The 25383-nt window shown below is 37.1% G+C and overlaps 1 protein-coding gene and 1 pseudogene across 1 annotated transcript in view; both read right to left on the reverse strand.

Annotated features, from left to right (window-relative positions):
* Positions 1–18501: 18501 nt before the first annotated feature.
* The window catches only part of Vom2r41 (vomeronasal 2 receptor, 41), a 48434-nt gene continuing 41552 nt past the window's right edge, over positions 18502–25383 (reverse strand). Inside the window, exon 6 of the mRNA NM_001099500.3 lies at positions 18502–19775. Coding sequence (NP_001092970.3) covers positions 18868–19775 — 908 coding nt within the window. The 3' untranslated portion in view covers positions 18502–18867. The remainder of the gene's footprint in view (positions 19776–25383) is intronic.
* Vom2r-ps64 (vomeronasal 2 receptor, pseudogene 64) lies at positions 18871–19776 on the reverse strand (annotated as a pseudogene).

Below are 25383 nucleotides of genomic sequence, written 5' to 3' on the forward strand. Positions count from 1 at the left end.
TGCAGATCTCATGGGAGGCACAAAAGCCATGAGTGGGGAATCAGACTGCAAGGAAGGTGGAGCTCCGCAGCAAGGTAGGTGGGTCCAGAGTCAGTTGGGATCTCTACGTGTTCCAGGTGGTATGGGAATTTGGACGGGATTCTCATCTGTGTCCTTCGTTACTGTTGACCCCCTGAGAAACAGTCAGGCTGGTATCTCAAGAGTTTTCTTTGCAACTCTTCTTCATGAAGAGGATTTCTTTCATCTAAAGTATCTTTTCTGTGAGAAGGACTCAGCTTTTAAAGCTTCTTTTCACAAGGAGGTGCTTAGTGAGTCTGCTGAGTTTCAGGGACTACCTGAAGATATTGCTTTTTATTTACCTTCCTGCCTAAGTAACTTCCTGCTCATTGGAAAGTTTGAGTATCAAATGAAAATGTTACAAATTACCCAAGCTCTTCCTTATTTACATTTTTTCTGATTCCTCTTCGTCAGTCATCACTGTGCCTTAGAGGAAAAGATTATATATGTCCACAAATGGCTAAAATTGAGGTCACAGTATCATAAAAAGAAATACTTGTTTACATGATTTTACTCATTGATTATGGCTTGAGGCTGACAATAACACTCAAGAATAAGTATTTAATAAGAATAACTCTTTAAAAAAGAGTTTCACAGGCATATCACATCAACTGAGAAAAGCCACAGAAGTAGCTTACTTGGCTTCAGGTTTCTACTTTAGGTTAAATCACCAGACTTAAACTCCTTCTTGTTGAGTGCACATTGAATCCAATTGGAGAAAGTTGGTCTTTTCTTTGATAACTGAGACACTATTGCACAAGAAAGAAAAGCATGCCTGTTATGTTGGTACTTTAGTATGCACTGTCAAATGTCAAGCAGTCTACTATGTTTATAGCAGCCTTATTTATAATAGCCAGAAGCTGGAAAGAACCTAGATGCCCTTCAACAGAGGAATGGATAAAGAAAATGTGGTATATCTACACAATGGAATATTACTCAGCTATCAAAAACAATGACTTTATGAAATTCATAGGCAAATGGATGGAACTGGAAAATATAATCCTGAGTGAGGTAACCCAGTCACAGAAAAACACACATGATATGCATTCATTGATAAGTGGCTATTAGCCCAAATGCTTGAGTTACCCTAGATGCACAGAACACATGAATCTCAAGAAGGATGACCAAAATGCGAATGCTTCACTCCTTCTTTAAAAGGGGAACAAAATACCCTTGGCAGGGAATAGCGAGTGCCAGCAGCAAACCACTGAAGTGAGAATGGGGCCCCCGTTGAAGGACTCGGAGAAAGGGCTGGAAGAGTGTGAAGGGGCTCGAGACCCCATATAAACAACAGTGCCAACCAACCAGAACTTCCAGGGCCTAAGCCACTACCCAAAGACTATACATGGACTGACCCTGGGCTCCAACCTCATAGGTAGCAATGAATAGCCTAGTAAGAGCACCAATGGAAGGGGAAGCCCTTGGTCCTGCCAAGACTGAACCCCCAGTGAATGTGATTGTTGGGGGGAGGGCAGTAATGGGGGGAGGATGGGGAGGGGAACACCCATATAGAAGGGAAGGGGGAGGGGCTAGGGGGACGTTGGCCCAGAAACATCCGAACAATTGAAATGTAAATAAGAAATACCCAACTTAATAAAGATGGAAAATATACAATAATAAAAACTGATGAGAAAAACAAACAAACAAACAAACAAAAAGTCAAGCCGTAATGTTGGTGACATTTCAGAAGGAACCTTCGTGGTCATTCTTGACAATGTAAAAGGATGCTAGGATAATAGACATTTTCAGTGTAGAGCCAGATTAATTTCTTCATGTTCTTCAGTCAAAGTTGCAAGTGCATTACTTTTATCCATAAGGTTTTACCATCTTTATAGTCCTGGCAAAAAAGCAAGAACAAGTTTTATAATATGTATTGTTTCAGGTAATTCCCTGGCAAACAATTCATAAGAAGCCAATCTACTCAAAGCACAGGTATTTTTAGTTTATAACCTAATAGTCTTCATTAGTATTCACTTTCCACCATATAGCATACATTTTGAGGTTGATTTTATTTTTAAAACCAGCAGCAGTATTCTTACAAGTTATTTGGAAGAATGATTATACATGGTTGTTCCTCCAATGGCTTTCCCAATCTGCAAATCACTAAGTGATTTATAAATTATGTCATCTATATAATAATGCCATTTTCAGCACGGCAAAACAGGGCAACATTTCAAACCACCTCTGCATAACCAATACTAGGCTACCAAAAACAACTTTCATTTATCATTGTGAAAATCCATTTTACTCAATTTTCAGCAAAGGTCAAGTCATCTCAGAAATTTAGAGCTAATAAGATACTAAATTTGAACGGCCTCTATCAATTGCTTTGCTCTAAAGATCAAGTTTTGTTACAAAGCATTGGTAAGCAGTTCTAACTTAACTAGTTCTCTGTAATCCTCAGTCTTTCTCCCTGAGGCATTACATTTAATGTAATCCTTGATTTCTTATATAGTGTCTTCCTACACATCACCACCCAATCAACTCAGGAAGCCTCATTTAATCAGCTCAGACCTAGTGAGAGCACCAATGATCAATATGGGCCTGATATACCTTCCTGTACTTGCTGATTAGATGGATCAGATTGGCTCTGGGATGGCAATGTTCCTGTATTACTACTCTTTTCACTACAGGGTACTGAACAAAGTATCTCCACTGCTAGTATAACCTTTTGTTGGAAGGAAATGTACCTGTAATATACTGGCTGGGGAGGTAGTTATCCAACTCCTGAAGAGGCTTTATTACATTTACCTGACTTGTTTTATTATAGATGTCAAATGGAATTTATTCCCCTGAATTTAAAATGCTCTTCAGAAGCTCCATAGCACACAATTAGACTTTTTATCTTTTTTCTCCTTAGGAACTCCAGATTGACACAAATATTCTCACTTTAGTCTTCCAGTATTCTAGACAAATATATTCCCCCATTTTCTACGATCACTTAGATCAACCAATGTCTTCACTACATTATAGAGATCTTGATGCATGAAAGGGCTTAGAAAAGCCACTATAATTCCATACTGGTCTCATGGTTCCTTCTGGATTATCTATTTCTTTAACTCTTTTATGAACATAGTTTCACATTGAGTAGTAAACTGTGGTTCAAACACAAAATTTCTGGATCCTAGTTCCCTCAATGGCATCTGTGCCTCCCAAACAGCTCTTCAGCCACTGCTGAAGAATATACCTTCCTATTAGCACCCCATGGTACCAAATGATCAGGGAACTAATAAAAAAAGAAATTAAAGACTTTCCAGAATTTAGTGAAAATGAAGGCACACCTTCCCCAAACTTATTGAACACAATGAAAGCAGTGCTAAGAGGAAAATTCATTGCACTAAGTGGCTCTATAAGGAAATTGGAGAGATCCTACATTAGAAACTTAACAGCACATCTGGAAGCTCTAGAACCAAAAGATGCAATAACATCCAAGAAAAGTAGATGGCAAGAAATCAATCTCAAAGCTGAAATCAAGCAATTAGAACCAAAAAGAACAATACAAAGAATCAAGAAAACTAAGAATTGGTTGTTTGAGAAAAGCAAGAGAATAGATACATCCTTAGGCAAAATAAATAAAAGACACAGAGACTGTATCCAAATTAACATAATAGGATATGAAAAGGGAGATATGACACTTCCGGTTTTTAGCTGGATTCCCAACCTTGCTGATCCCCGCCCGCAGCTCACTGCCCCCAAATCCCGTGGGAGAGAGAGCTCACCGCCCGGACAGATGGGCACTCTTGAGATTGCAGAGCAGAAGAGACCATCAATACTGCCCACCCCTGCCCACATCCCTGGCCGAAGAGGAAACTGTATACGGCCTCTGGGTTCCTGTAGGGGAGGGCGCAGGAGCGGCAGGACCCCTGCGCCTGAGACACCTCCGAACCTGAAGGAAACGGACCGGATAAACAGTTCTCTGCACCCAAATCCCGTGGGAGGGAGAGCTAAACCTTCAGAGAGGCAGACACGCCTGGGAAACCAGAAGAGACTACTCTCTGCACACACATCTCGGACGCCAGAGGAAAACACCAAAGGCCATCTGGAACCCTGGTGCACTGAAGCTCCCGGAAGGGGCGGCACAGATCTTCCTGGTTGCTGCCGCCTCAGAGAGCTCGTGGGCAGCACCCGGCGAGCAAACTTGAGACTCGGGACCACAGGTAAGACCAACTTTTCTGCTGCAAGTCACCTGCCTGGTGAACTCAAGACACAGCCCACAGGAACAGCTGAAGACCTGTAGAGAGGAAAAACTACACGCCCAAAAGCAGAACACTCTGTCCCCATAACAGGCTGAAAGAAAACAGGAAAACAGGTCTACAGCACTCCTGACACACAGGCTTATAGGGCAGTCTAGCCACTGTCAGAAATAGCAGAACAAAGTAACACTAGAGATAATCTGATGGCGAGAGGCAAGCGCAGGAACCCAAGCAACAGAAACCAAGACTACATGGCACCATCGGAGCCCAATTCTCCCATCAAAACAAACATGGAATATCCAAACAGACCAGAAAAGTAAGATCTAGTTTCAAAATCATATTTGATCATGATGCTGGAGGACTTCAAGAAAGACATGAAGAACTCCCTTAGAGAACAAGTAGAAGCCTACAGAGAGGAATCGCAAAAATGCCTGAAAGAATTCCAGGAAAACATAAATAAACAAGTAGAAGCCCATAGAGAGGAGACACAAAAATCCCTGAAAGAATTCCAGGAAAACACAATCAAATAGTAGAAGGAATGAAAAATGGAAATAGAAGCAATCAAGAAACAACACAGGGAAACAACCCTGGATGTAGAAAACCAAAGGGAGAGACAAGGAGCCGTAGATACAAACATCACCAACAGAATACAAGAGATAGAAGAGAGAATCTCAGGAGCAGAAGATTCCATAGAAATCATCGACACAACTGTCAAAGGTAATGTAAAGCAGAAAAAGCTACTGGTCCAAAACATACAGTAAATCCAGGACTCAATGAGAATATCAAACCTAAGGATAATAGGTATAGAAGAGAGTGAAGACTCCCAGCTCAAAAGACCAGTAAATATCTTCAACAAAATCATAGATGAAAACTTCCCTAACCTAAAAAAGAGATACCCATACATACAAGAAGCCTACAGAACTCCAAATAGATTGGACCAGAAAAGGAACTCCTCCCATCACATAATAGTCAAAACACCAAATGCACAAAATAAAGAAGGGATATTAAAAGCAGTAAGGGAAAAAGGTCAAGTAACATAAAAAGGCAGACCTATCAGAATCACACCAGACTTCTCCCCAGAGACTATGAAAGCCAGAAGATCCTTGACAGATGTAATACAGACCCTAAGAGAACGAATGCCAGCCCACGTTACTCTATTCTGCAAAAACTCTCAATTAACATAGATGGAGAAATCAAGGTATTCCATGACAAAACCAAATTTACACAATATCTTTCTACAAATCCAGCGCTACAAAAGATAATAAATGGTAAAGCCCAACATAAGGAGGAAAGCTACACCCTAGAAAAAGCAAGAAACTAATCGTCTTAGCAACAAAACAAAGAGAAGAAAAGTACACAAACATAACCTGACATCCAAATATGAACATAACAGGAAGCAATAATCACTATTCCTTAATATCTCTCAACATCAACGGTCTCAACTCTCCAACAAAAAGACATAGATTAACAAACTGGATATGCAATGAGGACCCTGCATACTACTGCCTATAGGAAACACACCTCAGAGACAAAGACAGACATTACCTCAGAGTGAAAGGCTGGAAAAAAACTTTCCAAGCAAATGGTTGGAAGAAGCAAGCTGGAGTAGCCATTCTAATATCGAATAAAATCAATTTTCATCTAAATGTCATCAAAAAAGTTAAGGAAGGCACGTCATATTCATCAAAGGAAAAAGTCCACCAAGATGAACTCTCAATCCTAAATATCTATGCTCCAAATACAAGGGCACCAACATATGTAAAAGAAATCTTTCTAAAGCTCAAAACACATATTGCACCTCACACAATGATAGTCGGAGATTTCAACACCCCACTCTCATCAATGGGTAGGTCATGGAAACAGAAATTAAACAGAGAAGTAGACAGAGTAAGAGAAGTCATGAACCACATGGACTTAACAGATATTTATAGAATTTTCTATCCTATAGCAAAAGGATGTACATTCTTCTCAGCACCTCATGGTACTGTCTCCAAAATTGACCATATAATTGGTCAAAAAGCAGGCCTCAACAGATACAGAAAGATAGAAATAATCCCATGCGTCCTATCAGACCACCATGGGCTAAAGCTGGTCTTCAATAACAATAAGGGAAGAACGCCCACATATACATGGAAGTTGAACAATGCTCTACTCAATGATAACCTGGTCAGGGAAGAAATAAGGAAAGAAATTAAAGACTTCATAGAATTTAATGAAAATGTAGGTACGGCATACCCAAATTTATGGGACACAATGAAAGCTGTGCTAAGAGGAAAACTCATAGCTCTGAGTGCCTGCAGAAAGAGATAGGAGAGAGCATATATCAGCAGCTTGACAGCACACCTAAAAGCTCTAGAACAAAAAGAAGCAAATACACCCAGGAGGAGAAGAAGGCAGGAAAGAATCAAACTCAGAGCAGAAATCAACCAAATAGAAACAAAAAGGACCATACAAAGAATCAACAGAACCAAAAGTTGGTTCTGTGAGAAAATCAACAAGATAGATAAACCCTTAGCCAGACTAAGGAGAAGTCAGAGAGAGTGTCTCCAAGTTAACAAAATCAGAAATGAAAAGGGAGATATAACTACAGAATCAGAGGAAATTCAAAAGATCATCAGATCCTACTACAAAAGCCTATATTCAAGAAAACTTGAAAATCTGTAGGAAATGGTCAATTTCCTAGATAGATACCAGGTACTGAAGTTAAATCAGGAGCAGATAAACCATTTAAACCACCCCATAACTCCTAACGAAATAGAAGCAGTCATTAAAGGTCTCCCAACCAAAAAGAGCCCAGGTCCAGATGGGTTTAGAGCAGAATTCTATCAGACCTTCATAGAAGACCTCATACCAATACTATCCAAACTATTCCACAATATTGAAACAGATGGAGCGCTACCAAATTCCTTCTATGAAGCCACAATTACTCTTATACCTAAACCACACAAAGAGGCAACGAAGAAAGAGAACTTCAGATCAATTTCCCTTATGAATATCCACGCAAAAATACTCAATAAAATTCTGGCAAACCGAATTCAAGAGCACATAAAAACCATAATCCACCATGATCAAGTAGGCTTCATCCCAGGCATGCAGGGATGGTTTAATATACGGAAAACCATCAACTTGATATATTATATAAACAAATTGAAAGAACAAAACCACATGATCATCTCATTAGATGCTGAGAATGCACTTGACAAAATTCAACACCCCTTCATGATAAAAGTCCTGGAAAGTATAGGAATTCAAGGCCCATACCTAAACATAGTAAAAGCCAAAAAAGCAAACCAGTTGCTAACATTAAACTAAATGGAGAAAAACTTGAAGCAATCCCACTAAAATCAGGGACTAGACAAGGCTGCCCACTCTCTCCCTACTTATTCAATATACTTCTTGAAGTTCTAGCCAGAGCAATCAGAGAACAAAAGGAGATCAAGGGGATAAAGATTGGAAAAGAAGAAGTCAAAATATCACTATTTGCAGATGATATGATAGTATATTTAATTGATCCCAAAAGTTCCACCAGTGAACTTCTAAAGCTGACAAACAACTTCAGCAAAGTGGCTGGGTATAAAATTAACTCAAATAAAACAGTAGCCTTCCTCTACCCAAAAGAGATTCAAGCAGAGAAAGAAATTAGGGAAATGAAACCCTTCATAATAGTCCCAAGTAATATAAAGTACCTCAGTGTGACTTTAACCAAGCAAGTAAAAGATCTGTACAATAAGAACTTCAAGACACTGAAGAAAGAAATTGAAGAAGACCTCAGAAGATGGAAAGATCTCCCATGCTCATGGATTGGCAGGATTAACATAGTAAAAATGGCCATTTTACCAAAAGCTTTCTACAGATTCAATGCAATTCCCATCAAAATACCAATCCAATTCTTCAGAGAGTTAGGCAGAACAATTTGCAAATTCATCTGGAAAAACAAAAAAACCCAGGATAGCTAAAACTATCCCCAACAATAAAAGGATTTTTTGAATTTCCTATGGCTCTGTTGTTATATCTCCCTTTTCATTTCTGATTTTGTTAATTTGGACACTCTCTGTTTCCTCTGGGTAGTCTGGCTCAGGGTTTATCTATCTTATTGTTTTTCTCAAAGAACCAGCTTTTGGTTCTGTGGATTCTTTGTATAGTCCTTTTTGTTCCTAGTTGATTGATTTCAGATCTGAGTTTGATTATTTCTTCCCTTCTACTCCTCCTGGGTGTATTTGCTTCTTTTTGTTCTAGAGCTTTTAGGTGTGCTGTCAAGATACTTATATATGCTCTCTCCTATTTCTTTCTGCAGGCACTCAGAGCTATGAGTTTTCCTCTTAGCACAACTTTCATTGTGTCCCATAAATTTGGGTATGTCGTACCTTCCTTTTCATTAAATTCTAAGAAGTCTTTAAATTCTCTATTTCTTCCTTGGCCAGTTCATCATTGAGTAGAGCATTGTTCAACTTCCATGTATATGTGGGTGTTCTTCCCTTATTGTTATTGAAGACCAGTTTTAGCCCATGGTGGTCTGATAGGATGCATGGTATTATTTCCATCTTCCTGTATCTGTTTAGGCCTGTTTTATAATTATATGGTCACTTTTGCATAAAGTACCATGAGGTGATGAGAAAGAATTATATCCTTTTGTTTTAGGATAGAATGTTCTATAAATATATGTTAAATCCATTTGCTTCATGACTTCTCTTAGACTGTCTGTGTCATTGCTTAATTTCTGTTTCCATGTTCTGTCCAATGATGAGAGTGGGGCATTGAAATCTTCTACTATTATCATGTGAGGTGCAATGTGTGCTTTGAACTTTAGTAAGGTTTCTTTTATGTATGTAGGTGTTCTTGTTCTTGTATTTGGAGCTTAGATATTTAAGATTGAGAGTTCATCTTGATGGATTTTTTTCTTTGAATATGAAGTGTACTTTCTTATCTTTTTTGATGACTTTTGGTTGAACATCAATTTTATTTGATATTAGAATTGCTACTCCAGCTTGCTTCTTCAGACCATTTGCTTGGAAAGTTTTTTTCAGCCTTTTACTCTGAGGTAGTGTCTGCCTTTCTCTCTGACGTGTGTTTCCTGTAGGCAAAAGAATGCTGGGTCCTCATTGCATATCCAGTTTGTTAATATGTGTCTTTTTATTGGGAGACTGAGTCCATTGATGTTGAGAGATATTGAGGAATAGTGATTGTTGCTTCCTGTTAAATTCGTATTTGGATGTGATATAGTATGATACTACAAAACATATACTCAACAAAATTGGAAAAGCTAGGTGAAATGGATAATTTTCTTGACAGTTCACACATAACAAATTTAAATGAGTTCCAGACAAACAATCTAAACATGCCCACATCTCCTAAGTATATAGAAGAACTCATTCCAAACCTCTCAACCAAGGAAGGCCCAGGGACATATGGCTTTAGTGCAGAATGATACAATATATTCAAAGAAGAGGTAATACTAAAACTCTCCAAACTATTCCAGAATATAGAAACCGAAGAAACACTTCTAAATTCAATCTATGAAGCCACAATTACTCTGATACCTAAACCATACAAGACCTCAACCAAAAAAGAAAATTTGAGACCAATTTCTCTTATGAATATCAATTCAAAAATACTCAGAAAAATTCTCTCAAACTGAATCCCAAAACAAATCAAAATCAACATTTAATACGATCAAGTAAACTTCACTCTAGGGTTGCAAGTTTGTTCCAATATTTAAAAATCTACTTTGTAGTACACTATATAAAGAAACACAAAAAAAATCACACGATCATCTCCTTAGATGCTGAATAAGTATTTGACAAAACAGAACACCCCTTCATGTTAAAAGTATTGGAAAGATCATGAACTCAAGGCCCATACCTAAACCTATAAAACATCATATAGCAAACCAACAGCCAATATCCAGTTAAATGGTGAAATATGTGAAGCATTCTCAGTAAATCTAGGACAATAAAAGGATGCCTGCTCTTCCCATATATATTTAATATGGTATTTGATATTTTAGCTAAAGCAAAAAGACAACAAAAGGATATCAAAGGTATACAAACTGGTAAGAAAGTTCAGAACACACCTTTCGCAATAGTTACAAATAATATAAATTTCTTGGGGTATCTCTAAACAATAACTTCAGGTCTCTCAAAAAAGAAATCAAAGAAGACATCAGAAAATTGAGAGATCTCCCAGGCCGTGGATTAGTAGAATTAACACAGTAAAAATGGCCATAGTACCAAAAGCAATCTGTAGATTCAACGTAATACCCATCAAAACCCCAAAATTTATATGCTAAAACAAGAACAAGAACAAGAACAACAACGACGACGGCGACAACGACAACGACAAAAACCATGATGGAGAAAATAATTCTTAATAATAAAAGAACTTCTGGGGAATCATCATCTCTAACCTCAAACTATACTACACAGAAATAGAAATTAAAAAGTGAATGGTATTGATACAGAGACAGACAGGGTGATCAATGGAATAGAATTGAAGACCCAGAAATAAAACCACACACCTACACACACTTGGTCTTTCACAAAAAAGCCAAAAGTATAAAATGGAAAAAAGAAAACATCTCTAATAAATGCTTGTCTAACTGGCAATCAGTATGTAAAAAATAAAATTAGATTCATATTTGTAACCTTGCACAAAGCTCAAGTTCAAGTGGATCTAAGACCTCATCATTAAACCACATACACTGAATCTAATAGAAGAGAAAATGGAAAGAGCCTTGAACTTATTGCCAAAGGGGTGAGTGATGGGGGCAGTGTTTTCTTAGTAGAACTCCAATGTCCCAGCTATAGGATTAAGAATTTATAGATATGTTACTCACTGGAAGACTAGCATATACTGAGGTATTCCAGAAGATACACTGCATGCAAAGCATTTGGTAAGAATCCTCCTATAGTCCCAAAGCTGCCACTGGAAACACAGGGTCTCTGGGACCCATCACACCTTAAAATCTCTGCCTACAGAATAGGATTCCTCTTATGGCCATTCCTTTCTGCTGGGACAGACTGCTGGTTACTGTGCTCCTGAGAAGACTCCATATCCTGAGGCATCCCAAAGATGTGTTGTACTGAGAGAATGATAGCACATCCTGAGGCATCCTAGGATATCTCCTACCCTTTGGGGCATTTGACTGCACAACAAGAGGCATCCTGAAAGATCCACAATACGCTGGACACACCAGCTTGAAGGCATTCCAGGAGTTCCTTTGTACACGAAGCAACTGTGCAATTGACACCACAGTCTGAAGAACACCTGGAGGCTCTGGGTCGTTGCCAGGAAACTGATGCAAAAGACTGAATGTCTCCATGGAGTTATGCTGCACACAGAGAAAGAACCCACAGTCTGTATTCCCCCCTGGAGGAAAGGTTCACTCAGGACAACAGCTTGATTACTCCTCTGAAGATTCAACAGTCTGAAGGCCTCCAGACCTATTGTAGCCAGGGCAAGTACAAGACCATAAGCAGCACAAGCCAGTATATTTTTACATCACTAGAATCCAATTCTCTTACAACAGCAAGCCCCAAATACACCAGCACAACTGAAAATTCTGTCACATAAAGATACTAGAGTCTTTCAAGGAGGATATAAAATACTCACTGAAAGAAATACAGGAAAACACAAATAAACAGGTAGAAGCCCTAAACGATGAAACAAGTAAAACCCTTAAACAGATAAAGGAAAACACAATCAAATAGGCAAAAGAACTGTATAAAGCAGTCCAAGACTTAAAAATGGAAGTATAAACAATAAAGAAAATACTGCTGGAGGCAAACCTGGAAATGGCAAACCTGGGAAAGAGATCAGGAATTACAGATGTAAGTATCATCAACAGAAAATGAGAAATAGAAGGGAGAATCACGGGTGTAGAAATACCATAAAAGAGATTGACACAATTGTCAAATAAAATTCAAAACCTAAAAGCCCCTACACCATAACAACCAGAAATTCAGGATAGATTGAAAAGGGCAAATCTAATAATAATTGGAATAAAGGAAAATGAAGATTTGCTGCTCTATGGCTCTGAAAATGTTTCAACAAAATCATAGAAAAAAACCTTCCCTAACCTAAAGAAATAGATGTCGATAAAGGTACATAAAACCTATAGAACACCAAAGAAATAGGACCAGAAAAGCAAACACTCTTCACACAGAACAAATAAAGTATATTAAAAGCTGCAAAGAATAACGGCCATGTAACATACACAGCTAGACCTATCAGATTACACCAGATTTGTCAGCAGAGTCTATGAAAATCAGAAAAGCCTGGTCAGAAGTCATACAGACACTAAAAGAACACAAATGCCAACCCAGGCTACTACACCCAGGAAAATTGTCTATCAACTTAAATGGAGAATCCAAAGTATTCCAGGACAAAAGCAAATTCAAACAGTATCTCTCTGGAATCCAGCCCTAAAGAGCATTCTACAAAGAAAAAGAAGGTACCTATACCAAAGAAAAGACAAAATATTAAGCATCTCACAATAAAGCAAAAAGGAGAGAACCATAAGCACATAAAGAGACCTACAATAACAAATATAATGGGAAAAAACAGTCATTTTACTTTAATATCTCTCAATATTAATGGACTCAACTCACCTGTAAAATGATGTAAGCTAACAGACTGGATATGGAAACAAGTCCAGCATTTTGCAGCATATAAGAAGCACATTTTATTAACAAAGACTAACACTATTTCAGAGTAGACGGATGGAAAAAAGGTCTTCCAAGCAAATGGTCCCAAGAAATAAGTTGGAGTTGCCATTTTAATATCCAAAAAATAGACTTTCAACCAAAAGTTATCAACCAAGATGAATAAGGAGATTTCATATTAAACAAAGGGAAAATCCACCAAGAGAAAGTTTCAATTCTGAACATATATACCGCAAAAGCCAGAGCCCACAGATTCATAAATGAAACTTTACTAAATCTCAAAACACACATTGAACCCCACAAAATAAGAGGGGGATATTTCAAAAGTCCACTCTCACCAATGGACAGGTAATTAAAACCTAAACTAAATAATGACACAGTGAAACTAATAAAGTTATGAACCAAATGGATTTAACAAAAGTCTCCAGAATATTTCACCCTAAATACCTTCTGTTCAGCATCTAATGGAACCTTCTCCAAAATTGAACTTATAATTGATGACAAAACATCCCTCAACTGATACAAGAAGTTTCAAATTATCCCATGCACCCTATCAGACAACCATGGCATCAGGCTGGTCTTTAATATCAGTAAAAACAACAGGAATCCAATATACACATGGAAACTGACCAACTCCCTACTCAATTATAGTTTGGTCTGGGAAGAAATAAAGAAACTAGAACTTCCTGCAATTTAATGAAAATGTGGACACATCATACCCAAGCTTATGGGACACAATGAAAGCAGTGATAGAGGAAAATTCATAGCACTAAAGGCACTGGTAAAGAGACTGGAGAGATCTTATACTAGCGACCTAACAGCACACCTGAGAACTCTAGAACAAAAGAAGCAAACTCACCCAAGAGGAGTAGATAACAGGAAATAGCCAAAATCACACACACACACACACACACACACACACACACACACACACACACACACACACACATAATAACCAAATAGAAACCAAATGAACAATACAAAGAATCAACAAAACCAAAAGCTGTTTCTTTGATAGAATCAACAAGGTAGATAAACCTCTATCCAAACTACCTAAAGGGCTTAGAGGCAAAATCCAAATTAACAAAATCAGAAATGAAAAGAGAGACATAAAAACAGAAATGGAGGAAATTCAAAAAAGTCATCAGATCTTACTACAAAAGCCTACACACAACAAAACTGGAAAATCTAGATGAAATGCATGGCTTTCTAGACAGATACAATATACTAAAGTTAAATCAAGAGCAGGTAAACTATCTACCTAGGCCCATATTCCATAAGGAAATAGAAGAAATCATTATAGACATTTAAGAAGACCTGATAACGATATTACTCAAACTACTCCATAAAAGAGAATCAGAAGGAAGACTACCTAACTCATTCTATGAAGCCAAAATTTCTCTGACACTTATACCACAGAAGGACACTCCCCAAAAAAGAGAAGTTCAGAACGAACATGCTTATGGATATTGATGCAAAAATACTCAATGATATTCTTAAAACTGAATTCAAGAACACATCAAAAAAATCATTCTCCACGAAGAAGTAGGCTTCATGCCAGGGATGCAAAGTTGGTTCAATATACCAAAATCCATTATTGTAATCCACCATATAAACACATTCAAAGAAAAAAAATCACATGACCATCTCCTTAGTTGCAGAAAAAGCAGTTGACAATATTTTTTAACAGTACTTTATGTTAAAAGTATTGAACAAATCAGGAATTCCAGACCCATGCAAAACATAGTAAAAGTAATTTGTTGCAAAGAAACAGCCAATATCAAATTAAATGGAGAGGTACTTGAAGCAATCTCACTAAAATTGGAGACAACACAAGGATGCTCATTGTCCCTATATCTATTCTATATAGTACTCCAAAGGCTAGTTAGAACAATAAGACAACAAACAGAGATCAAGGGGATACAAACTGGCAAAGAAGAAATAAAGGTATCACCATTTGCAGATTATAGGATAGTATACATAAGTGACTGCAAAAATTCTACCAGAGAACTTCTCCAACTGATTAACTACTTCAACAAAGTGGCAAGATAGAAAATTAATTCAAATAAATCAATAGCCTTCCTTTATACAAATGTTAAACAGGATGAGAAAGAAATTAGGAAAACAATTCCTTTCCTAATAGCCACAAATAATATAAAATACTTTGGAGTAACGCTAAACAAACAAATGAAAAATCTGTATGACAATCACTACAAGTCTCTCAAGAAAGAAAATTAAGAAGATCTAAGAAAATGGAGAGATTTCCCATGTTCATGGATTCACAGAAATAACATTGTAAAAATGGCCATCCGACAGATTCAATCTACAGATTCAATGCAATCCCCAACAAAATCCCAACATAATTCTTCGAAGATATGGAAAAACCAGTTCTCAAAATCATCTGGAAATGCAAAAAACAAAACAAAACCCAACAAAACAAACAAACAAACCAAGAGAATAGTGAAAATATTATTTAAGAATATAAGAATGACTGGGGGAATTATCATTCCTGACCTCAAGCTATACTACAGATCAGTAGTGATAAAAACTACATGGTATTCTTACAGAAAGGAACAGGTTGATCAATGGAATAGAATTGAAGATCCAGAAATAAAACTACACATTTACACACATATGATCTTGACAAAGAAGCCAAAATTATACAATGGATAAAAGAAATAAGTAGTGCTTGTCTACCTGGCTGTCTCTATGTACAAAAATGAAAATAGATGCATATTTATCACCTTGTAAAAAGCTCAAGTCCAAGTCAATTAAGGACATCAAAATAAAACCAGATACACTGAACCTAATAAAAAAGAAAGTAGGAAAGAACCTTGAACTCATTGGCTCTGGGGAAATTTCCTAAACAGAACTTGAATGGTTCATGCCCTAAGATCAAGAATTGATAAATGGTACCTCATGAAACTCCGAAGACTCTGAAGGTGAAACACATAGTCAATAAGACAAATCAGCAATGTACAGACTGGGAAAATATCTTCACTAACCTTAGATCCTATAGAGCGCTACTATCCAAAATATATAAAGAACTTAAGAAGTTAGCCACCACCAAACCAAACTATCCAATCAAAAGATTGGGTAAAGAACTAAACTGAGAATTCACAACAGAGGAATATCCAATGGCTGAGAAGCAACAAAAGAAATGTTCAAAATCCTTAATGATCAGAGAAATTCAAATCAAAATGACCCCGAGATTCTACCTTTCACCAATCAGAATGGCTAAGTTCAAAATTTCAGCTGACGACACATGTTGAGGAGGATGTGGAGAAAGCAGAACACTCCTCAATTGCTGATGGGATTGCAAACTTGTACAACCACTCTGGAAATCAATCTGGAGATTCCACAGAAAATTGGAAATAGATTTACCTGAAGACTCAGCAATGCTACTCTTCGGAATATACCCAAAGGATGCACCACCTTGCACTGGGTCAAGAGTTTCATTATGTTCATAGTTGTTTTACTTATACTATCTAGAAAGTGGAAATAACCATGATGTCCCATGTGAGTAGAATGGATACGAAAAATGTGGTTCATTTACACAATGGAATGCTACTCATCTATAAAGAACAAGGAGATCCTGACTTTTGAAGGCAAATAGATGGAACTAGAAAATATCTTCCTGAGTGAGGTAACTAAGACCCAAAAAGGCACACATGTTACATACTCACTAACAAGTGGATATTAGCCAAAAATATATAGAAGTTACCCAAGATACAGTCCACAGTACTCAAAATTCAACAAGCTCAAGGGTCCACTCAACACCTCAGTTCCACTTGGGAGGGAGAAGAAAGCAATCACAGTGGGGAAAGGTGGAAATGGACAGGGAAAAGAGTGAAGGGAACATGATCTGGTATTGGGTGGGAGAAAGGACAGAAGCCCTGAGAGATAGCATTAAGAATAGAAATAGGCGACATCAGGAGGTAGGAGTTTTGGAAGACCCTCCAGAGTGTACCAGAGACTTGGAAGTTGAGAGACTCTCAGATCTCAAATGGAGAGACCATAGATGAAATGCCCTACAGTGGGGAGAGGGAATCTGTAGAGCCCATCTTTAGCAGAAAGACAGGATATTAAGTATGTGATGAGGTTTCTATCCCACAGTCACAACTCTGAAACATAATTTTTCCTGTATGAAGAATTGCAGGGGTGGAAATGGTAATGATCCTAAGAAAAAGAAGGTCCAGCAAAAGGACCAAAATGGGATCCAGCTCAAGGGAAGACCCAAAGACCTGACACTTACTGAGACTATGAAGAGCTCAAAAAAAGGGACCTATCATAAGTGTCTTTGGAAAGACCCAACAAGCAGCTGAAAGAGTCAGCTGCAGATATTTGCACCCAACCAATGAAAAGAAGCTGCTGACCTCTGTTGTTGAATGAGGAAAAAGCTGGAAGAAGCAGAGGATTAGGGCAGTCTTGTAGGAAGACCAGCATTCTCAATTTTACCTGGACTCTGGTGATCTCCCAGACACTGAAACACCAACCTGGTAGTGTACATCAGCTGATATGAGGCCCCCATCACAGATCACCCGTGAGGGTAGAGTGGATAGAGAAAATGCTGTTCATTTACACAATGCACTACTATTCAACTGTTAAAAACAATGCCATTCTGAGTATCGCAGGGAAATGCAGAAAACTAGAAAGTACCATCCTGAGTGTATTAACTAAGACTCAAAAGGACATAATGTGCCAGGGTATGGCATACTCAGGAGGGGCCCAGTACTTCCTCAGAGAAGAGGAGGGGAATATAGGTGAAAGACTGTGGGAGTATTTGACTTGGGGAGTGGCAGTAAGCAGGGTGTAAAGTGAATAAATAAAAAAGAATCTAATAGGAATAAGGATGTCTTTGTTTCTTTGGAAATGATACATACTAAAGTAACAAAATCATGCTCACTTCAATCCTGGTAGAGGAGAACTCTATCAGACACTATTGCTAAAATATAAAATGACAAAGAAGTAACAAAGTTCTTCTCATAAATGCTAATTAGACTTTAGAAAATTTAAGATTCTATGTTTTTTATTATTGAGACTATAGTAACTGAAAATTGTGTGAAAGTAATCAAAATTACATTCATTATCCCCATGAGATCATTTTCATTTTGTAACTGACCTGCTCTAAGTTATTTTGTGAAATGTGTTCCTCAACATTTGTAGAGGTCCTCCAACAACTCATAATTTACTCCATTTTAAAACTTTGTAGTATATATGTTTTGTTTTACTTATTTTTTCTTGTTCCACTATGTTACTGGTTCTATTTCTGAGTGAGACTTTTAGAAAATGATATATGATTAAATATACTATTTGTTAACCCATACAAGTTAACTCTTTTCCACCCCAAATACCATTTTTTCAACTTTTTAATGTTGCTTTTTAATTACTCACAATGTCCTTTTAATTCTGCTAATATTTGCACATATGGGGAATGATTTGGTGAAGCATTGTCATACTGCCAGGATTTAAACTGAAAGAAGGTGGAATTTCTTATTTTACAAGATGTTTCCTTGTATCACCCATAGTTCCATAATATATTTATCTCTCATATCAAAATAAAGCATCCTTTAATTTATGAAATATCCATATGCATTTATCTCATAATTATTTATTATAGAGCACAACAACACACACTAGACATTTTTTCCAAGGAAAGTAAAATTAGAAATTAATTCATAAAACTCAGAACCAATTCCCAGTCTTTACATTCTTCAAGTATAAGCATAAAATTAAGAAATACAGCAAACAGTTATTGAAATGACTGATCATACAGTTTGATTTATGAGAACCAAGATTTAAGACGTGTTTTTAAATTCTAATACATAGTGCTTCCTTTCTTTATTGGGAACAAATTCCATGTTTGGATCTCAAATTTGATTTCAACTAGTAGTGTCAGTGGAGTCTTCTGAATAAGTTTGGTCTAGCAAGTGTGTCAGAAAAATTTAATGAATGTTTTAAATTTTAGAATGTATATTCTGAAACTTCTGAAAAGATTTTTTCTCAGGTCTTAACAAAATAATGAAGCACTTTGGTGCAAAGATGCAAAAAAGCAGCCCTGCACTAGAGGCCAATATACAGAAAACTTCCACAGCCACCATAGACTTGCCCTTGGTGCTATGATAGACAGGAAGAAAGGTGACCCAGACACTGCAAAATACTAGCATACTGAATGTTAGGAACTTGGCTTCATTGAATGTGTCGGGCAGATTTCTGGCGAAGAATGCAAGGGTGAAACTTGCAATGGCAATGGAGACTAAGTATCCCAGGACACAATAGAAAGCAAGAATTGAACCTTTGTTACAGAAAATCAAAATGTGGCCTTTTTCAACATGTCCATCAGCATCAACAAATGGAGGAGAAGTACCCAGCCAAATTCCACAGAGAATCAGTTGAATCATTGTGCAAATTGGAATGATGAATTTAGGTGCCCCTGATACCAGCAGCCACCTCATTTTTCTACTTGTATTAGTAACCTTGAAGGCCAATATTACAATAATTGTTTTGGCCAAGACAGTAGATGCAGCTACAGTGAACACAACAGCAAATGTGGTCTGCTGCATGATACATGTGGTAAAGCTGGGATGACCAATGAAGAGCAAGGAACAGAGAAAACAAGAGATGAGGGAGATGAGTAGAACATAGCTGAGAGTTCTATTATTGGCCTTGACAGTGGGTGTTTCTTGGTGCTTCAAAAAGATACTAAGTACAAAAGCTGTGAGAGCAGAGAAGCACAGAGCCAAGATAGCCAGAGACATTCCCAATGGATCTTCATAACCCAGGAATACAATAACTTTTTTGAGGCAGTGAGTTCCTCCAGGATTGGCATACTGATCATCTAGACACTTGATACATTGATTCATGTCTGGGAAAGAAAAAATATCAGATTTAATAATTCTTAATTTTTCACAAGACATAATGATACATCAGATTTCATTGTCAGGATGGCCTTAGCTTTTGTGATAAATGAGACATTATATTTGGTTGCTGTTTAAGAATTAGTAGCTTTTTCAACCCTTTCCCTTGCATTTCTATTGGGTCCCTGGGCTCAGTCCTATGCTTGGTTGTGTTTATATGCATCTGTATTAGTCAAGCAGTAGTAGAATATTTCAGGGCACAGACATATTAAACTCTAACCAGTAAGCATTTCTTGGTATTATCAATAGTATGGGGGTTTGGTTTCTGTATATGGCATAGATCCCTAGGTGGGAGGATGTTATCCAGATGGCCTTTCCTTTAGTCTCTGTTCCATTTTTTGTTCCTGTTCTTTCTTATACAGGAATATTTCTGGGTTAAAACATTTGAGAAGCATGACTGGCCCCATCCCTGAACTTAGGGCCATGGCTATCTAATGGAAGTGGTCTGTACAGGTTGTATTTTCCCTTTGTTGGATATTTTAGCTAAAGGCATTTGTCATTGGCTCCTGAAACCTTTCAATCCTTGGAGGCTATGACTTTCTAGTGGTTACTCATAATTCCCCATCCTCTGCTGAACGTGATTGCAATTCCAAAGATGAACAATACCAACTAAATGGATGACCCAGAGATCCAAGGTACTAAACCACCAACCAAAGTGTATGCATGGAGGGACCAAGAACTCCAACTACATGTGTAGCAGAGGATGGCCTTCTTGTACACCAATGGGTGGGGATAGAGGTCTGATGTCCCAGTATAAGAGGATGATAGAGGGGTGAGATGGGAGTAGTTGAATAGGTGGAGGAGCATCCTCAAAGTGCCAAAGCAGAGCGGCAAGAGGGTTTGTGGGATGGGGGAGTGTGGAGGAAAGACTGGAAATAAGGATATCATTTTAAATGTAAATGTATACAATGATGGATTAAAACACAATTAAACAAAGCAATGCCAAAAAAGAAAACAAACAAAAAAGAATTAGGAGCATTTTCAAAATCTGTTGTCATTGTACAATTAGGTAAACTTCTTGATTGTATTTATATTGCATATTCAAAAAATTTTCAGCAGCTTGCTAGAAAATGATAGAATATGATAGACTATTGATAATTTTTAACTAAATATATTTCTGAATGAAAAACACAGAGGCACCTTTTCATATTTAACGTTTATGTAAACTGTGAAATACAGAAATAGAAAACCAGCTTTTTCCCTGTATATTTTAATACATCTATTAGATATAAGGTTAAAACCACATACTAAAAATTTTCTGTTATAATTTCAGAAAACAGTTCATGAATAGGGATTAAAGCCAACCAGAAACTTCCTAAATCATTTTGCAGTTAAAACCTCTACATGTTAACACATCACAATTAGGATTCAATGTATGAATTTTAGTAAGAAACTGTACACACCAGTTTTACTAATTTATAATTATTTGACTTTCAGTGCTATCCAAAAATATTTACAAATATTTTTGATGCAAAATTATTTAATTATGTTCAAAAAATTTGGTCATTCTGAAAAAAACATACTGTATTATATAAGACTTACATTTGACAACTAAAATTCAAAATTAGGGTTTACCTCAAAATATAAGATCTAAGTTATTTAGTCAATTTAGAAATGATATTAAAAATCCATTCTCCACTAAGGATCAGATATCCAAGTACTTCTAACTCACTCTTTGAAAGGAGTAACCTTTCTCACATTACAGTGGAATAAGAAATAAAAGACCAATTATTATAAATTGACTTACTGATTTCATTAGTGATTTATTTGAAGTACTGCTTGTAGTCCTATTTATCAAGCATGACTTCATGAGATATCTGGAAGAAAATGACCTGGAGAAATAGCCAGAAGAGTGAGTCTTTGCTCTCCTTATCCTGGTGATTACCAATAAAATTCTGTAAAACCTTCCTTTTTGCCTAGTCTACCATGCAGTTTCAAAGTATAACATGAGAAGCAGGGGGAGAGCTATACCCTGAGAAGTGAGGACACTCCTGAGAAACCAGAAGAGAGTACTCTCTGCCCATATTCCCAACTCAAGAGGAAAATGTCTAGTGCCATCTGTGCCCCCTACACACAGGGACCTAGGATCAATAGGGGCAGGACCCTTCTGGTTGCTGCTCTCAATGAGAGCTGAAAGCCAGCCACCAGGAGCAACTACGCACCTGAGAGCAGAAAAATCTGTCCCCTTATCTGGCTGAAATAAAACAAGAAAACAGGTCTACTAGAGTGCTGACACACAGGTCTACAGGAGGGTCAAGCCACCATCAGAAACATCAAGACAAGTTAACACCAGAGACAACCTGATGGCAAGAAGCAAGCACAAGAACCCAAGCAACAAAAACCAAGAATACTTGGCATCATCAGAGTCCAGTTTTCCCACCAAAGTAAACACTGGATATCCAAACACACCAGGGAAGCAAGATTTAGATTTAAAATCACATTTTTTCATGACGATGGAGGACTTTTAGAAGGTCATAAATAACTCCCTTGAGGAAATAGAGGACAACACAAGTAAATAAGTAGAAGCACTTAAAGAGGAAAAAGAAAAGTCCCTTAAAGAACTACAGGAAAATGCAACCAAACAGGGGTAAGAATTGAACAAGGTCATCCAGGAGATTAAAATGGAAACAGAAAAAGTAAACAAGGCACAAACAGAGAGAACACTGGAGATAGAATACCTAGGGAAGATATCAGGAGGCATAGACACAAGCATCACCAACAGAATACAAGAGATTGAAGAGAGAACCTCAGGAGCAGAATACACCATATAAAATTTCTACACGTCCATCAAAGATAATGTAAAGTGGAAAAAGCTCCTAGCCCAGAACTTACAGGAAATCCAGAACACAGTGAGAACAGCAAACCTAAGGACAATAGGTATAGAAGAGAGTGAAGACTCCAAAATTAAAGGGCCAGTAAATATCTTCAACAAAATTATAGAAGTAAACTTCCCTAACCTAAAGCAAAAATGCCCATAAAAAATACAAGAAGCCTACAGAACTCCAAATAGATTGGACCAGAAAATAAATTCCTCCTGTCACATAATAGTCAAAACACCAAATGCACAAAACAAAGAAAGAATTTTAAAAGCAGTAAGGGGAAAAGGTAAAGTAACATATAAAGGCAGACCTAAGAGGATTACAACAGATGTCTCAAAAGAGGCTATGAAAGCCAGAAGATCCTGGACAGATGTCATACTGACACTAAGAGAACACAAATGGGTTCTATATTCAGCAAAAATCTCAATTAACATTGAGAGAGAAACCAAGATATTCCATGATATGAGCAAATTTACATAATATCTTTCTACAAATCCAGTCCTGTAGAGGATAATAGATGGAAAAGCCCAACACAAGGAGGGAAACTATACCGTAGAAAAAGCAAGAAAATTATCTCCTTGCAACAAAACCAAAAGAAGAGAAAAACACAAACATAATGTCACCTCTAAATACAAAAATAAAAAGCAACAATCACTCTTCCTTAATATCTCTCAACATCAATGGACTCAATTCCCCAATAAAAAGACATAGATTAACAGACTGAATATGTAAAGAAGACACAGTATTTTACTGCATACAGTAAACAAAACTAAAAGACAAAGACAAATATTACCTCAGAGTAAAAGGCTGGAAAACCACTTTCCAAACAAATGTTCCAAAGTAACATGCTGGATTAGCCATCCTAATATTGTGTAAAATCTACTTTCAACCAAAAACCATCAAAAGAGAAAAGGAGGAACTCTTCATATTCATCAAAGGAAAAATCCATCAAGATGAACTTCCAATCCTAAATATCTATGCTACAAATACAAGGGCACTTACATTCATAAAAAAATCTTACTAAAACTGAAAGCACACATTGTACCTCATACCATAGTAGTAGAAAGTTTAAATACCCAACTCTCAGCAATGGACAGATCAGGGAAACAGAAATTAAAGAGAGACATAGAGAAACTTACAGAACTTATTAACCAAATTACTTAACAGTTATTTATAGAAGATTTCATCCTAAAACTAAAGGATATGCCTTCTTCTCACCACCTCATGGTAACTTCTCCAATATTGATCATATACTTGGTCACAAAACAGCTCTCAACAGATACAGGAAGATATCAGATCACCATGGATTAAGGCAGGTCTTCAATAAAAGCAATAAGAAAAAAAACTCCCACATACACGTGGAAGTTGAACAATGCTCTACTGAATGATAACTTGGTCAAGGAAAAAAATGAAAGAAATTAAAGACTTCTTAGAATTTAATGAAAGTGAAGGTACAACATACCTAAACTTATGGGACACAATGAAAGCTGTGCCAAGAGGGAAAACTCATAGCGCTGAGTGCCTGAAAAGAAACAGGAGGGAGCATACAACAGCAGCTTGACAGCACATCTAAAAGCTCTAGAACAAAAAGAAGCAAATACATCTAATAAGAGTAGAAGGCAGGAAATAATCAAACTCAGGAATGAAATCAACCAAATAGAAACAAAAATGACTATATGAAGAATCAACAAAACTAGGAGCTGGTTCTTTGAGAAAATCAACAGGATAGATAAAACTTTAGTAAGAGTAACCGGAGCACACAGAGAGTGTATCAAAATTAACAATATCAGAAATTAAAGGGAGATCCAAAAACAATGTGAGGATATTAAAAACATCATCAGATCCTACTACAAAACTTATATTTAATTAAACTAGAATACTGGAGGACATGGACAATTTTCTAGACAAATACCAGGCACCAAAGATAAATCAGGAACAAATAAACCATTTAAACAACCCCATAACTCCTAAAGAAATTGAAGCAGTCACTAAAAGTCTCCCAACCAAAAAGAGCCCAGGATCAGATGGGTTTACTGCAGAGTTTAGGGCAGAGTGTTATCAGACATTCGTAGAAGACCTAATACTAATACTTTCCAAACTATTCCACAAAATTGAAACAGACAGAGCACTACCAAATTCCTTCTATGAAGCCACAATTACTCTTCTACCTAATCCATACAAAGACTGAACACAGAAAGAGAACTTCAGACCAATTTCCCTTATTAATATCAACACAAAAATAAACAATAAAATTCTTGCAAACTGAATCCAAGAACACATCAAAACGATCATCCACCATGATCAAGTAGACTTCATCCCAGGTATACAGGGATGGTTCAATATGTGGAAGTCCATCAATGTAATCCAATATAGAAACAAACTCAAAGATAAAATCATATGATCATTTCATTAGATGCTGAGAAAGCATTTGGCAACATTCAACACCCCCTCATTATATAAACCCTGGACAGATCAGGAAGCACAGGCCCATAACTAAACACAGTATTAGCCATATAAAGCAAAACAGTAGCTAATGTTAAACTAAATGGAGAGAAAGTTGAAGCAATCTCACTAAAATCAGGGACTAGACAAGGATGCCCACTCTCTTCCTACTTATTCAATATAGTAATCATGTCCTAGCCAGAGAAAATAGACAACAAAAGGAGGTCAAAGAGGTACAAATTGGAAAGGAAGAAATGAAAATATAACTGCTGATGATATGATAGTATAATTAAGT

The sequence above is a fragment of the Rattus norvegicus genome, chromosome 1 (genome assembly GCF_021556685.1).
Source record: "Rattus norvegicus strain SHRSP/BbbUtx chromosome 1, alternate assembly SHRSP_T2T, whole genome shotgun sequence".
In the NCBI taxonomy this organism is placed as follows: Eukaryota; Metazoa; Chordata; class Mammalia; order Rodentia; family Muridae; genus Rattus; species Rattus norvegicus.